This window comes from Molothrus ater, chromosome 5, assembly GCF_012460135.2.
Source record: "Molothrus ater isolate BHLD 08-10-18 breed brown headed cowbird chromosome 5, BPBGC_Mater_1.1, whole genome shotgun sequence".
Lineage (NCBI taxonomy): Eukaryota > Metazoa > Chordata > Aves > Passeriformes > Icteridae > Molothrus > Molothrus ater.
This window is the reverse complement of record NC_050482.2, coordinates 48,187,235-48,200,271: the sequence shown is the minus strand read 5'-3', so window position 1 is coordinate 48,200,271 and position 13,037 is coordinate 48,187,235. Positions and strand designations below refer to the sequence as shown.

The 13,037-nt window shown below is 40.8% G+C and overlaps 1 protein-coding gene across 1 annotated transcript in view; it reads left to right on the top strand.

Moving 5' to 3' along the window:
- GUCY2C (guanylate cyclase 2C) overlaps nucleotides 1-13,037 on the top strand; it is a 43,996-nt gene that overhangs the window by 12,311 nt on the left and 18,648 nt on the right. The window contains exons 9-16 of the mRNA XM_036401099.1: nucleotides 1,629-1,714; nucleotides 2,142-2,253; nucleotides 5,606-5,687; nucleotides 8,536-8,641; nucleotides 9,126-9,188; nucleotides 9,753-9,824; nucleotides 10,762-10,866; nucleotides 12,050-12,136. Of these exons, the coding sequence (XP_036256992.1) occupies nucleotides 1,629-1,714; nucleotides 2,142-2,253; nucleotides 5,606-5,687; nucleotides 8,536-8,641; nucleotides 9,126-9,188; nucleotides 9,753-9,824; nucleotides 10,762-10,866; nucleotides 12,050-12,136 (713 nt within the window). The remainder of the gene's footprint in view (nucleotides 1-1,628; nucleotides 1,715-2,141; nucleotides 2,254-5,605; nucleotides 5,688-8,535; nucleotides 8,642-9,125; nucleotides 9,189-9,752; nucleotides 9,825-10,761; nucleotides 10,867-12,049; nucleotides 12,137-13,037) is intronic.

Genomic DNA, 13,037 nt, shown 5'->3' with positions numbered 1-13,037 from the left:
CAAGTCCAAGCCTTTCAATGAGTTTTATTCGCAGACTTTTTTCTTTTTATATAATTTTTACAAGGATGCTATTTTCAGTATTTGATGTTCAAAATGACTCTGAAGTCACTTGGCTGGGCTTTAATGAAGTAGTCTCAACCTTTTCCAGTTTACAAAGCCATGTAAGCCTGGGTGCCTGTAGTGTGGGTGTAGGCCAGCTGACAGTGGGTTGGCTCCTCTTAGTCAACTTTCTTGTTCCTCTCACAGGTTGTCTAGCACTGGTGGGCTTTTGTTTTGTAGGCCATGGGCTTAAAATCACAGAATTCAATCATTAGGAAAAGACAAAGGCAAAACTTATGCAAAGAAGTGAAAATGTTATCTCTCTGGGAGTATAGTCCCAGTTGTTGCTTCATATCAGAGATCTGTACCAAAACGATGACTCAAAGTTTTGTGTTTATGCCCCACCTACATTCAGCAAATATGTATGTAGAAGTTTCCCAGATTTTCCTAAGATAGGAAAGGCTGCAGGCTTATCTTTGCTTTAACCATGGTATCTAATACCTAGCAAAATATAGTTTACTAATTCCTTCTGGAGACAGCATCCCTTTCTGAACGTCAGTAAACTTATCTCTTCTGCTTAAGTTTAAAAGTTAAGTTGCACAAACGTTTTTACTCATCCAAAATACAGCACTGTAATGTTCGTCATAATTTATAGGTTTAGTTAAAAAAAATTCTGAAAGTAATAGGTTTTGAACCACCTTCATTCTTTCCTGTGATGGAGTCTGGTACAGTAGGGATTTCATACAATAATTATTTTGATATTAAGAAGGTAGACCATGAAAAAGTTAGCATCAGTTTTTGAGGTGAAAAGGGAGAAGGTAATTGCTGAACTAAAATAATGTTGATACTGAAGTTAGGAGAAATAAAACAAGTCATCATCAAGAGCAGCAAAAGGACAATCTGAAGCTGATAAAAAAATCCTCTTATAAAAAAAGGGGAAAACAAAGGTGAGACTTTCAGGAGTAGTGGATATTGGCTAAGCTTGTGCTCATGTTGAGGCAACTGACTTATGCAGTCAGGCTGAGTCAAGCTGTGCTGAGGGATTTGGGAAGTTCCACCTTAAAATCCTTGTGATGTGCTACACAGGCAATTTCTCAATGTGCACATTTGCTGATGTACAGAGAGAGGAGGCTAAAGGCAAAAAGAACATGGTAAAAACATTATTATTAGGCTTTAAAAAGAATAAAGGAAATGAAAGTATCCTTGTATTTCTTTTACTGCAGATAGATTCAAACTGCAGGTGGAAACAGACTATTTTGCTTCTCACTTCCAAAATGGTCTCTTCAAGGGAGGTGACTCTGACATTCTTGGTATGCTGAAGAAATCTGACAAATATATTTTGTTGTAGCTACAGGGAGACTTTCCTCTTCAGTGCTGTCAGTTCAACACTTTTTATTGGATTTTGTAGAGAAAGTGTAGTGTGGTATTAAAAGTTAAAATCACCACACTGAGCTGATACGTATCTAGCACATACCTGAAGAAGAAAAGTATCCTAAGTATCAGAAATCCTTTTCTTTATCCCATCCCTCCTGCCCCATATTTGTGTTTCTGAAAATGCAAGCCCTCTAATGAATTCCTTGTGTCTGCAGGTGTAGTGGGTCCTGTGATTCTGGATGAATTTGGAGACATTGATACCAATCTGACCGTGCTGTACACATCACGGACCGCAAATTATGTACGTATGTGCAGGGTGCAACTGTTCAACCTTATATATGAAAGGAGAAACAGAATGCCCTGTACTGTTGCATAAGAATGATGAAAATAACTGCAGCAGGCGTGGTGGAGTGCCAAGGCATTCTGTGCATGCCAGAAAGGGGTCATGTGAGGTGTGCTGGAGACTGACAGAATTGATGTAATCTGGTGATTCAGTAAGTGAAGTGCAGCTGGTATTTTGTGGGATTGGTAAATTTATTTTCAGAGAGAGGGGAGGAATGAGAAAGAATATAGCAGCCAAGCATATGGCTACACTGAGAAATGCACCACTATAGCAGGAAAATTAATTTGAGTTTGGGCAATGTATTTATTAAGGGTAGTCTGGAGCAAGGGACAAAAGAGGGAGAACACAGCTCCTGACTGCATTTCTTCCCTCCTCCCATCCGCAGTTCAAACCTCTCCTGTATTTCAACACTCAAAGCAATGGCACATGCGCAGCGACTAACAGTCCGGATTTTATTTGGAAGAACCACAAGCTGCCCAGTGATACTCCAGGCACTGGTGAGACACCTATTAAACCTACCACCTACCTCTTTGAAGACAAGTCGCACAGTCCTGAGATCCACCTGCTGTGTGATCCAGCATGCTACTTTCACACTGCCCCCAGCCAGTGATGCAAGGAGCTGGGTGCAGAACAGTGTCTTTCCTTCTCCTGCCTCATCCCCACCATGTTCTCTGCCTCCAGTCCAGTTCAAAACCTTTATTTCTGTTTTGGTGCTGATACTAAGTCTCTTGAAAACTCAGTACTGTACCAGTGATTATGGGGAATACCATGGGGTATTTCAGAAGAAGTCACCCCCAAATGAATAATCTTCACTAGAATATGGTAGTGGCGTGAACTGCTTGAAAGAGTGTCCAGGAAAGGCAGCAGAATTAAGGTTATGATGAGTTATCTGACTCTGCATTTCTGTATCTGATGGATCATGGTGGCTTCTTCTTGCTGCTTTATCCTTGTTGTAGGGAGCTGGGGAGAGGACGCAGCACTGTGCAGATTCAGGGGGCTCTGAGAAGAGCTGACTCTGAAGAAAGACCATGGGAAACTAGGTTATGGCTCTATTTACACCCATACTTCAAATCTAAAATCTCAGAAATCACCACCTTCTTTCCTTTTGAGTTTTTGGTGACTCCTGGATAGAATGGATGAAGTCCCTTGTTATTCAGCATAGCAGAGTAGAGCCTCGGCAGTCTGATCAGACTGAGATTGTTTCCCCCTTTAAGACTGCTGCCACATGGTGATTGGCAATGGAAGGGCATATGCTTCAGGGTATGATATGCAGAATAAAAATTATTGCAGTGGCAGTAATTGCAAGGGTTAGTGCACAGTAGGTTAGTCTTCACCTGAGTCATTCCATCAGTAAGAATCTAGAGATGCTGCTGTTAAAAGTCTCTGCTAAAGTAGTCCCATTAATTTGCTGTATTGCTTGCCTCCATTAGGGAATAGGCAAAGCATACCTGGAGAGATAAACATCTTCTGCTAAGAGTCCATTCACAATAAGGTGGTAAAATTTAAACATTTTTATTCCTCAGTAAAGTAAATCAGATGCCCTAAAATTAGGCTTTATCCCTCATAAGAGAGGCAGGAGTAGTGGTTTATTGCCAGAGACCCATGGGAGTTACCAGGAGAAGGGAGGCAGCAGCTTTGATAAGACTCAAGTTAGTTCTGGGAAGAGCAGAGGGATTTCAGTGGAGCTTCATTTTTCATCTCTGGTTAAGTCTCTGGTCTCCCTTGGTTTGACTGTGAGTGCTGGTTTTTTGCAGAGACAGCAGCACTGCACACATCAGCCACAAGTCTCCCTGTACCAGCTCCATGAGCTTTGTGCTTTCTGGCTCCTGTCTTCTTGATGTTGCTCCAGTCCCATTCTCATCCATCCCTTGGGCCCCATAACATACTGTGTTGTCAGTGGATCTGAAATATCCTTCAAATATTCTCTTCAGTATGTCCTTGTTTGAAGCTGCTGCACAAGGGGGAAAGAAAATTGCAGAAAGCCAATGTCTACAAATGTCAGTAGCTTAACATCTAGTGCTTAACTGAAGCCTGACACTGTGGCCAAGCCATACTAAACTTAAAGTGAAACTGCCACCCAAAGGCACTTGATTATTTTGTTTCACATTTAAAAAAAACCCCAAAGCTTCCTTCATTGTGATTCTAAATAAATATATCCCCCCCCAAAAAGGAGAATGGTCAAAGTTTAAGTAATCACTGTGTCTTGCTAAAGCCAGTCAAAACTTTCCATCCTGGAATATCTTTTTTCCTCTGGGTAGGTGAACAGCAGAGACAACCAGAGAGCCCTGCTTCTTCCTAAGCCATAACTGAGAACAGCTGACCCAGTTCTGCTGCCTACCTTCCTCCTAGTATTCCGTGAAAAAAACGGGGGCTCATCCATATTTTCCCCTTATTCAGAAAGTTTTAACCCTCATTCTAAACATAGATAAGATCATTCTTCAATAAACAAACGTTTCTGGTTCCAGAGGACCAGTTAATGTCTCCCTCTGCCTCTTGTAAAACTAAGAGCCAGAAGGTGGCAGCAGAACCTCAGGGAAGGGAAATTACGGTCCCACAGCACTTCCTCGGAAAATTGTAATCTGTTTGTGGAAGCTGCATGCCACAATTCACAAACCTGAAGTTTCAGACAATTTTCATGCAAAATTATTTTGCCCATTCTCATTTAGCTCTCATTTTATAGTGGTGACTTAACTTGTGGAGGAGAACGATAGTACTGATGGTTTTCATCAGAGAGCATCAGATTAATACTAAATTACCGTGAGGCCCTTAGACATACTGAAGAGGCCCTGATGAACATACTGAAAGAAAGTGGGGAGATGTGATACCCAGAACAAGAAAAATCAAAACAGAAATCTGGCTCCAAAATCTAGAGGAGTTCATAAACGGAATCCTATGTCAGATACAGGCACAAAAATTGGTATGTTGAAAATCCTTCCTCAATTGCTGCTTGATTCTGAAGGCAGCTAGTGTGTGTATATTTGGTTTTTATTTCTTTACTAATTTTGATTTTTTTTTCTGTGTCCCTTTATTTCTGTTCCTGGGCACAGACGGAAGTATATTAGCCTCAGTAAGGCTGAATATTTCAGCTCTTTTACTGTCCTTAATCAACATGGCAATCTGCAAAACTGGATTCTCCTCTGCCTTTTTTGCCTGAGACATTTGCTCAGTAAAGTAGGTTCACTCTAGTCATGTGACCACCAGCTGAAGCTCTGTGACAATGGCCTGTTATTCTTCAAATGAAGTTGGTGGCCACCAACTTTCCTTCCCAGTACCCCTAAGTTCCAAGAACAGACACGAGAGAGGCTTCAGTTTGCTTTTCCACAGTAAGACAATCATTAAAACCTTATTCAGTTCCCAGCCTTGTTCATCCTGTGTACCTGCTCAGGATTAGAACCCTTGTGGGCTCTGTAGGTTTGGGGTCTAAGTCCTCAGATGCCTGAACAACATGATTTTCATGTAGATTTGGCTCCTAGCAGCTTCCAAGGGTACTTTACTGGCTTTGTGCTGCCATCAGATTAATTTCCCCTCTACAGGATATTAATTTCCTACTGAAGAGTACAGTCCACACAGTAGCACCATTGCCTGGGTGTGCCCACAGATTGCCCATTCCTCAGGTGGGGATGTAAGACTGCACTGCTCTGGGTCATGCTTCATCCCACATTGAAAGAGGCAAGTGTCATTCCAAGGCAGTGCTGGACTTTACCAAAGCCTCTCAATTTGGATGTGACCAAAAAAGTATCCTTGGTCAGCTACTGTGATTTCCATGTGTGTATGAGGGTAATTTCTTAAATACAATATTGTTTTTCAGCATCCTCCATGAAGTTATCTTTCATTTTTTCTTTTCTGCAGGCCCACACATCTTGACTATTGCTGTCTTTACGCTCACAGGAATTGTGATTCTAGTTCTCATCATCTCTTTGCTGATTCTAAGGTACCAACCCTTTGGCTTCTGTTTGTTTGTCCTTGAACAGTTTTCCCACTAGGAAAATGCCTTTGATCCCTCCTTGAAGAGCCATTCATTAGCTTACCTTGCAGACCTGTGTGGTTGTCCCTAGTGTGAACTCTGGTATATGCCAAGTAGTGCTTGCATCCATGGTGTTGTTATGACAGGTTAATAATCAAGGGAGAAGATGCAGCAAGGTTCAATGTTCTTGCATCTGCTAAAAAGCTCTGATTCCTATACATACACAGAAATATAAGTCTCACACCAATCTTCAGAATTTTTCCACTTTATTACCTGTTGCGGTGTGAAGCAATATCCTGTTTCACCTTTCCCAGTCCCTCAGGTGTGCCAACCTCTCCCTTCCCCTCCCCCTTGCCCCCTTGCTAAGTGCTGTCCATCAATCTTAACATTCCAGCAAGGGCGTGGTCTGGTTGGTGCAGTTCAAAAGATGCTTCCCAGCCCTGGGATCGTTAGCCCATCTAGGTGTCATTGTCCCCTGAGACTGTCCCCCCTCCCACCTGGTTGGTGGCACACCTACCCCTTCCCCTTTCCCTGGGTTTAAAAAGACACAGGACCATGCGGTCGGGATTCTGTTGGAGCTGTTACCAAGATTCGGAGATCTGTGACCATGGAATAAAACCCTGGATTAACCCTCCAGCAGAATCCATCTCCTTTTCCTCTTCACCTCACCTAAAGCCTTTCCATTAGAGGTAAAAACTGAATTCCTGCTTGCCTGGACTTGTTCCAAGTGCCAGCTGCAACATACAGCCAGCCAGGGGTGTCTCTGAGGTGAAAACACCACAGCTGCCTGCCTCTGGTCAAGCAGCAAGGGCCAGAAGAGCCCAGGCACGTTCCACCTGGTAATATTGGGATCTTATTCCAATTACCCATCTTTGGCTTTCTTCTTTCTTCACTTATATTTCTTTAATGTATTGGTGACATAAAAGCTCAATCTAGAAGGTGGTGTTTCTCTTGAGACACTGTAGGAGTCAGAACACCATGAGGTTTTGGTGTTTTCATTGCATGGATCCATTCCTTCAACTCAGTCAACACCCTGCATACAAATTTTTTTAACAGCTTGGAATTTCATGCAGCATTATCATTATGGAAATAGCAGAAATAGAAATAATTGATGCCTCCTTTTGATGGAAGAAATCCCACCACAGTTCCAAAGTATAGGATTTTCTTTAATCTTTAAAAAAATTTTCTTACCTGTGCCTCTCTTTTCAATCTGTATTTTTGTTATGTATCGGAGAACTTCAGAAAAAAACCAAGAAAATCAGATCTTAAGAAAAGTTTATTAGAAACAGATGCTATTCAGGCTCTCTTATTTTGAGTAGACCAATCTGTGTTGCTAACTAAAACAAGGGAAAAATCAAAGATAAAGATACACAACTCTTATACATCCAGTTGTACTCAAGATATGTAGGAGCTAATCATCGCCACATCTAAGCACTGACATACAAACAGACAGTAAAGTTTGCAATGCCTATGAAAATTAATAAACAAAAGCAGGGACTTGTAAAATATATTATACTTCTCCATATTTGCAGATGCATAAAATCTAAATATTCTGTTTAGATTATTAGATTATTATTGTATACATATCTTTGTGATATTCCCAAGCATCAAATATAGAAGAGATTTCTGAGACTTTTTTAGAATAAAACTTGCACTTTTAGTGTCAAAACAAAAGTAAACGTCTCAAATATAATTGCTACTGAAGATTGTCCCCTAACAAGCAAAGAAGAGAAATTCCTACGAAAATCAACAAAATGCCTCATTATTTGTTCTTTATCTCCTAAGTTTCTAGCACACTTGAACTATTCCACAGCTACCTGTGAAGTTCTGACTGCAAAGTAAAAAGTGTAAGTCCTGAAAAACATGTAACTAAATATTAGGTCTAGTAGGTTTTAATTCAGTTTGATATGTTCTTAATAACCAGCTGATACCAGTTTGAACTCTAGCGCATCCTAATGACACATAGACACACCTTACAAGATAGAACAGAGAAAAACAGTTCTTATTGCAATTCTTGGTCTTCATTTTCTTAAGAAAATATATGCTAAAAAATGTAGTGAACAAGGGAATATTTGTGTTATTAGTCAGTAGTATGGGTTCTGCCATTTGGAGCATTTGCCAGCAGTTATCAGTGTGTTAGGATTCTCCTGCAAACTCTCCAGTCAATCCTGTGCAGTTTTTTAGTCGAGGAAGGACTTACACAAGTAAGGAGACAATTTGATGAGCAGTAGCTGTCTTGTAGCTTTTCTCTAAGACTGCTTGCTCTGAATTTCTGCAGGGGAGACAGTAGTTTCTTTCTCCCATTTCCAAGGACTCTTCCCTCATTTTTACAAAATGTGCAGAATACAAGGGACACCCACAAAAAGGCACTTGATCACTCCTCTCCTGGCATTGTATTCACAGCAGTTCTTACTAACCACTGTGGATGGCAGGACTTCCTTTGGCTTACATTTGTTTGTGGGACCTCTCTTCCAAGTACATTTAATAACATGATAAAATCCAGATGGTCCTTTATACTTTAAATTCTTCTGACCACCCCCAAGACTCTGGCAATTGCCTAGCAGTTGTTCTGCTAAATCTCTTCTCTTCTGCTACAGAATGAATGAGCATTTAGGCTTCCCCAAAGCTAGGAGAATGAAGGAGTTTCCTCAAACTGGAAAACTGGATGAGAGCCACAGGGCTTCTGCTCAAGTCTCATCAACCTGTCACACCATCCTTGTGTCATCCTGACGCTAGATGCTTCCCTGTCCTAATCTCCTGTTGTGGGTTTCGGTTCCCTGGGAGGATGTCCCAGAAGGCTTCTCTTGTTCTTCAGGAAGTACAGGAGAGATAATGAGCGCCGGTGGAAGAAATGGTCCCATATACCACCTGAGGAAATCCTGCCTCTAGAGACCAGTGAGACAAGTTATGTTAGTTTAAAGGTAAGAGAAGCACAGTGTCCAAAGCTGGATCTTGGATTCTGTCTCCTAAGGACAATCAATGCTGGGGTTTTGACATGTTCTCACTACAGCACCCTATGGCTCTGGTAGGATGGGGACCTGTTAATTTTTTTTTTTTTTTAACCCACACTTGCTGTATTGAAGAAATAGAGATCATTCCCCACTCCTATCAGTAAAGCTCATTTTATGATGGGGGAATGGGCTGGGTATTGACTTCCAGTCTCTGTTACAAATGATTTTCTGTGCGTTGTTATGCCTCTATAATGCCAAAGAGCATGAAAACAGCAGGTGGAGGGCCTGGGAGTGACATGGATGTCCCACAATTTCTGCGGCATGTAGTGACCCTCCCTAGAGAGAGAGGTTTATGCTTCTCTGTGTAGCACACACAGACATTACTAATCCCTTTGGACCTGTCAAGTGAGGAGTAGGTGATAATTGCAAGTTAATTATTCTTCTTTGTTCTCAGATTGATGAAGATAAGAGACGTGACACCACCCAGAGACTTCGCCGGGGCAAGTATGACAAGAAGGTAACCTGACTGCAGTGTCCATGCTCCCTTCCTCAACTTTAGGAGGGCACGTTTTGGGAGGAGGTCATTCCACCTCCCCTGACCTTGCAGAATGGTTAGAATGGTTAGTTCTTATGGAAGGAGTAGGCCCTTTGTTCCCGATCTTCTGCTATGTATTTTGTTTACTGACAGAAGGCTAAATATTAGACTCCATGAACCCCTGGCCCAGGAGTACAGCAGCATAAACACAGGGACCAGAAATCTGATACATTTTGGTACTAAAGAGGTGAATAGGTTAATGGAGAACAGGCCATTTACATGGCAATTCTTTTGCATTCAGTAGAGCTATCTGCCTGATTGAGGTATATTCTTGTTAAGTTAAAATCTGCACAACTGATAGATGTAAATCCTCTGAAGAAAATATAGCTCCAGTACTTATTAGCTGATTAACTGAAACTCCAACAGTGAAGCAGTAGGCAGGTGTTTCTGAAGTATTTCTTTGTATAGACATTTCTTGGAAGAGAAAGACTAATTGCTGTTGTACTAAACATATGATTTTTTCCCCAACTGGTATTTTTCCTTCAGGTGGTGATCCTAAAGGATCTCAGAAACAGTGATGGAAATTTCTCAGAAAAGCAAAAAATAGAACTGAACAAGGTAACTGTTGCACATAGAAGCTGGACACAGCAGGGCGGGATGGGGTCTATGAGTGAAGTCATTGCTTTCCACTGTCAACTCCAACGGCCCGATGTTTGTGCATGTTTGTGAGGTGGACAGGTAATTAATTCCTCAAAGGATATTGTTTGATGAACTTTATCTTTATTATGTGATCTCATCACCACTTCAGAGTCTGAATTGTGTGCCAGTCAAGCTGAGGATGAATGAAATAATTGATGTGCTGTCATACGGCCTTACTTAATCAGTTTTTATAGCTGATGCTAAAAGGCACTGCACTCTTTTGGCTCATATCATACTAATTCATCAGTAGTGGAATGTTGTAGTTAAATCTTATTATTGAATGCCAAGTGCAGCTCTTTAAATATAAGTTACTCTCTGCTGACTTCTGCATACAGACTCTTTCAGCATGGGAGATTAATTTGGCTGCAGTACTGCATCTTTTTTTGAATGGTTACACAACACTGCTATATTGTGAATTCAGTAAACTCTAAAAATACCTCAAAGTAAACTACTGTTGTCTGTTTAAATGGACAAACTCCATAATATCATGCAGCATCATTAAATTCTTATTACTTGCTCATTTACTGACTGATTCACATCATTCTGTCACTCATAATGGCTATTCTGGTCAGCTGGGAGGTTTGATAGAGAGGCAGTAATAGATACTATAGTGGGCTCTAAAATTAACTTGCAGTACCCAACAGCAGCCACTCTTATCTCCCTAATCCAGAAGATTCTGGAATGACAAATGTCTTCAAGTACTTCACTCAGTGCCTTAGCATACTCTGGTTTAAGGGAAACTCATACATCTTATCAGGGCCTGAGATAAAAAGCCATGTCACACAAATATCCATGTCCTATGTTTCTGTACTAAAAATGATTGCTTTTAAAAACAGATTAAATGTCTCTGCTCCAGCTCCTACAGATTGATTATTACAACCTGACCAAGTTCTATGGCACTGTGAAGATAGACACCATGATCTTTGGGGTGATTGAATACTGCGAAAGAGGTTCTTTGCGGGTAAAGAATTTTAAGGGTCTCCTTCTACCCCCAAATTATCAAATTTCAAAGTAAGAAAAGAAATCCCCATCTCTCTGTCTTTGACCCTCATGCAGCAGCCATGGACTGAGCAAGAGGTGGCAGGTTTCTGATTCTAAGTTTCCTCTCCCTTGCTTGGCCCTCTCTGTCCCTCCCCAGTTTCTGCTGTGTCACTTTGATGGTTCTCAGCAGCAAGAGGACGAGGTGAGGGCGAGCCAAGGAAAAGTACAGACCCAGGCCACAGTAACAGCCAGTATTGGTATTGTGTCCCCTATTGGAAGCATATAGGATTTAACTTGTTCTTCATTTTCCAATCTGTAGCTGTTGTCTCTGCTGATGTGCTTGTGTACCACAGTATGCAAGGACAGAAAAAAATAATATATTCAATATTAGTAAGGGAGAAAACTGGCAAGTTCTGCATTATAAGGGAAAATAACCCTTATTTTTTGTTTATAAAAAGAAATGGTAAATTGATGCCATCAAGAATATGGAAAGACTTACTACTTTATTACTGGTTTATTACTACCAATATTATTTCAGTGCCAATCATGAAGTGATAATCATCAGCTCTTCTGAGGGTATATATTGTCTCTGCTTCTGTGATCATACAAAGACTGTCATCAGTAGCAGTGGTCTCTGGAACAAACTCACAACAAGGCAGCAAAATAATTGTTCTCTAAGTTATTTTCTGGTAAACTGGCATACTCATGGAAGTTTACCTTTATCAATGGATGTCATCGTGGCTGAAAGAACTGCAAATGACTGGCAGGCAAAGATAAAGCAACAGTTTACTTTGAACTTGTTAGGCTAGGAGTAAATTGGTAGGAAATGGACTGTGAGCACAAAACATGGAAAATCCTCTCCCTTCCTCTTGCACAACTTAACCATTTGTTTCTCAGCTATTTTGTGTTATTAAAAACTTGTTTTGAAAACCGAATTCACAACCTATTTTTAATTGCAGTAACCTCTCTTTTCTGTAGTCCCCACTTTTCTAGCTCTGTCTAAACTTAATATATATTTAATATTCCCTATTTTTTGAGTCAACTTCTGTTCTAGTGCATGTACTCTCTATAAAAACCAAAGTTGCTGGTTGAAAGGCATGCAATTTGTACACCCATATCTCATCTTCTGCTTTTTCCCTGAAAAAATTTTCTTCTCTTGACAGGATGTTTTAAATGATAAAATATCCTACCCTGATGGCACGTTCATGGACTGGGAATTTAAAATCTCTGTCATGTATGATATTGCCAAGGTAAGTGGACTGCTGACAGTGCAATGTAAATCAGCCTGTCCTGTCTTGCAGAACTGATCCTCTGAGAAGCGTAGCTCTCAAAGTCTTCTTCTTTCCTAGAGCTGTATGCCCTTCCAGCCTGTTCTCTTCTGGGGACAGTTATCTGAGGCAGGAGAAACCAGTGGCTTTCAGACTGAAGGAGGAAATAGGGGCCAGAACTGGCCTGGGGCTATTTATAAATAAACAAATGAAGTATACCCCAAAGAAATGTGGCCCAGAGATCAGAGGGTTACAATCTGCTGACCAGTGCTTCTGATAAGTAGGGCTGATGTAGTCACAAGCTCTGCAAAACACACTGCTTTGTGACCTCAGGTAAAGCATACAGAGCAAAACTGTATTTTTTCAAATCACAGACTTATTCTAATATCTATCCTGAGATGGGATCAACTTTTTCTAAACAAGCTGTTCATGTAGCATCGTGATTTTCTCATTAGAGTGAAATACTCTAGTTTCTCACTACAGCTATCCATTTCAAGCAGTTGGAGAGGGAAAAAATTAGTCATGTACAGAAACCAAGGCTGGTTTTCAGTAGCTTTCAACAGATCTTTGCTTTTTAGGTCCTTGCGGTAGGAAAAATCAATATGCACAGTAAAAGAAATTCTGTTCTACATTAGACACTTGTAACTGTTTAGCTAGTAGGTAAGGACCCTTTGTAATTCACTGGTGTAATAATTCATTATGCCTCTACAGATAATGTAGAGAATCCCCTCCACAATCTGAGTCTTTTTGCTAGGGCTCAGCTGCTCTCCTCTTCCTATAGCTGGTTTGAGTTGAACAGGCCTCCTATTTTCCTACATGCACCAGTTCAGATTTGGTCTCCACTATGAATGACTCCACTGTGTCTGTTCTAAAGAGATATTGA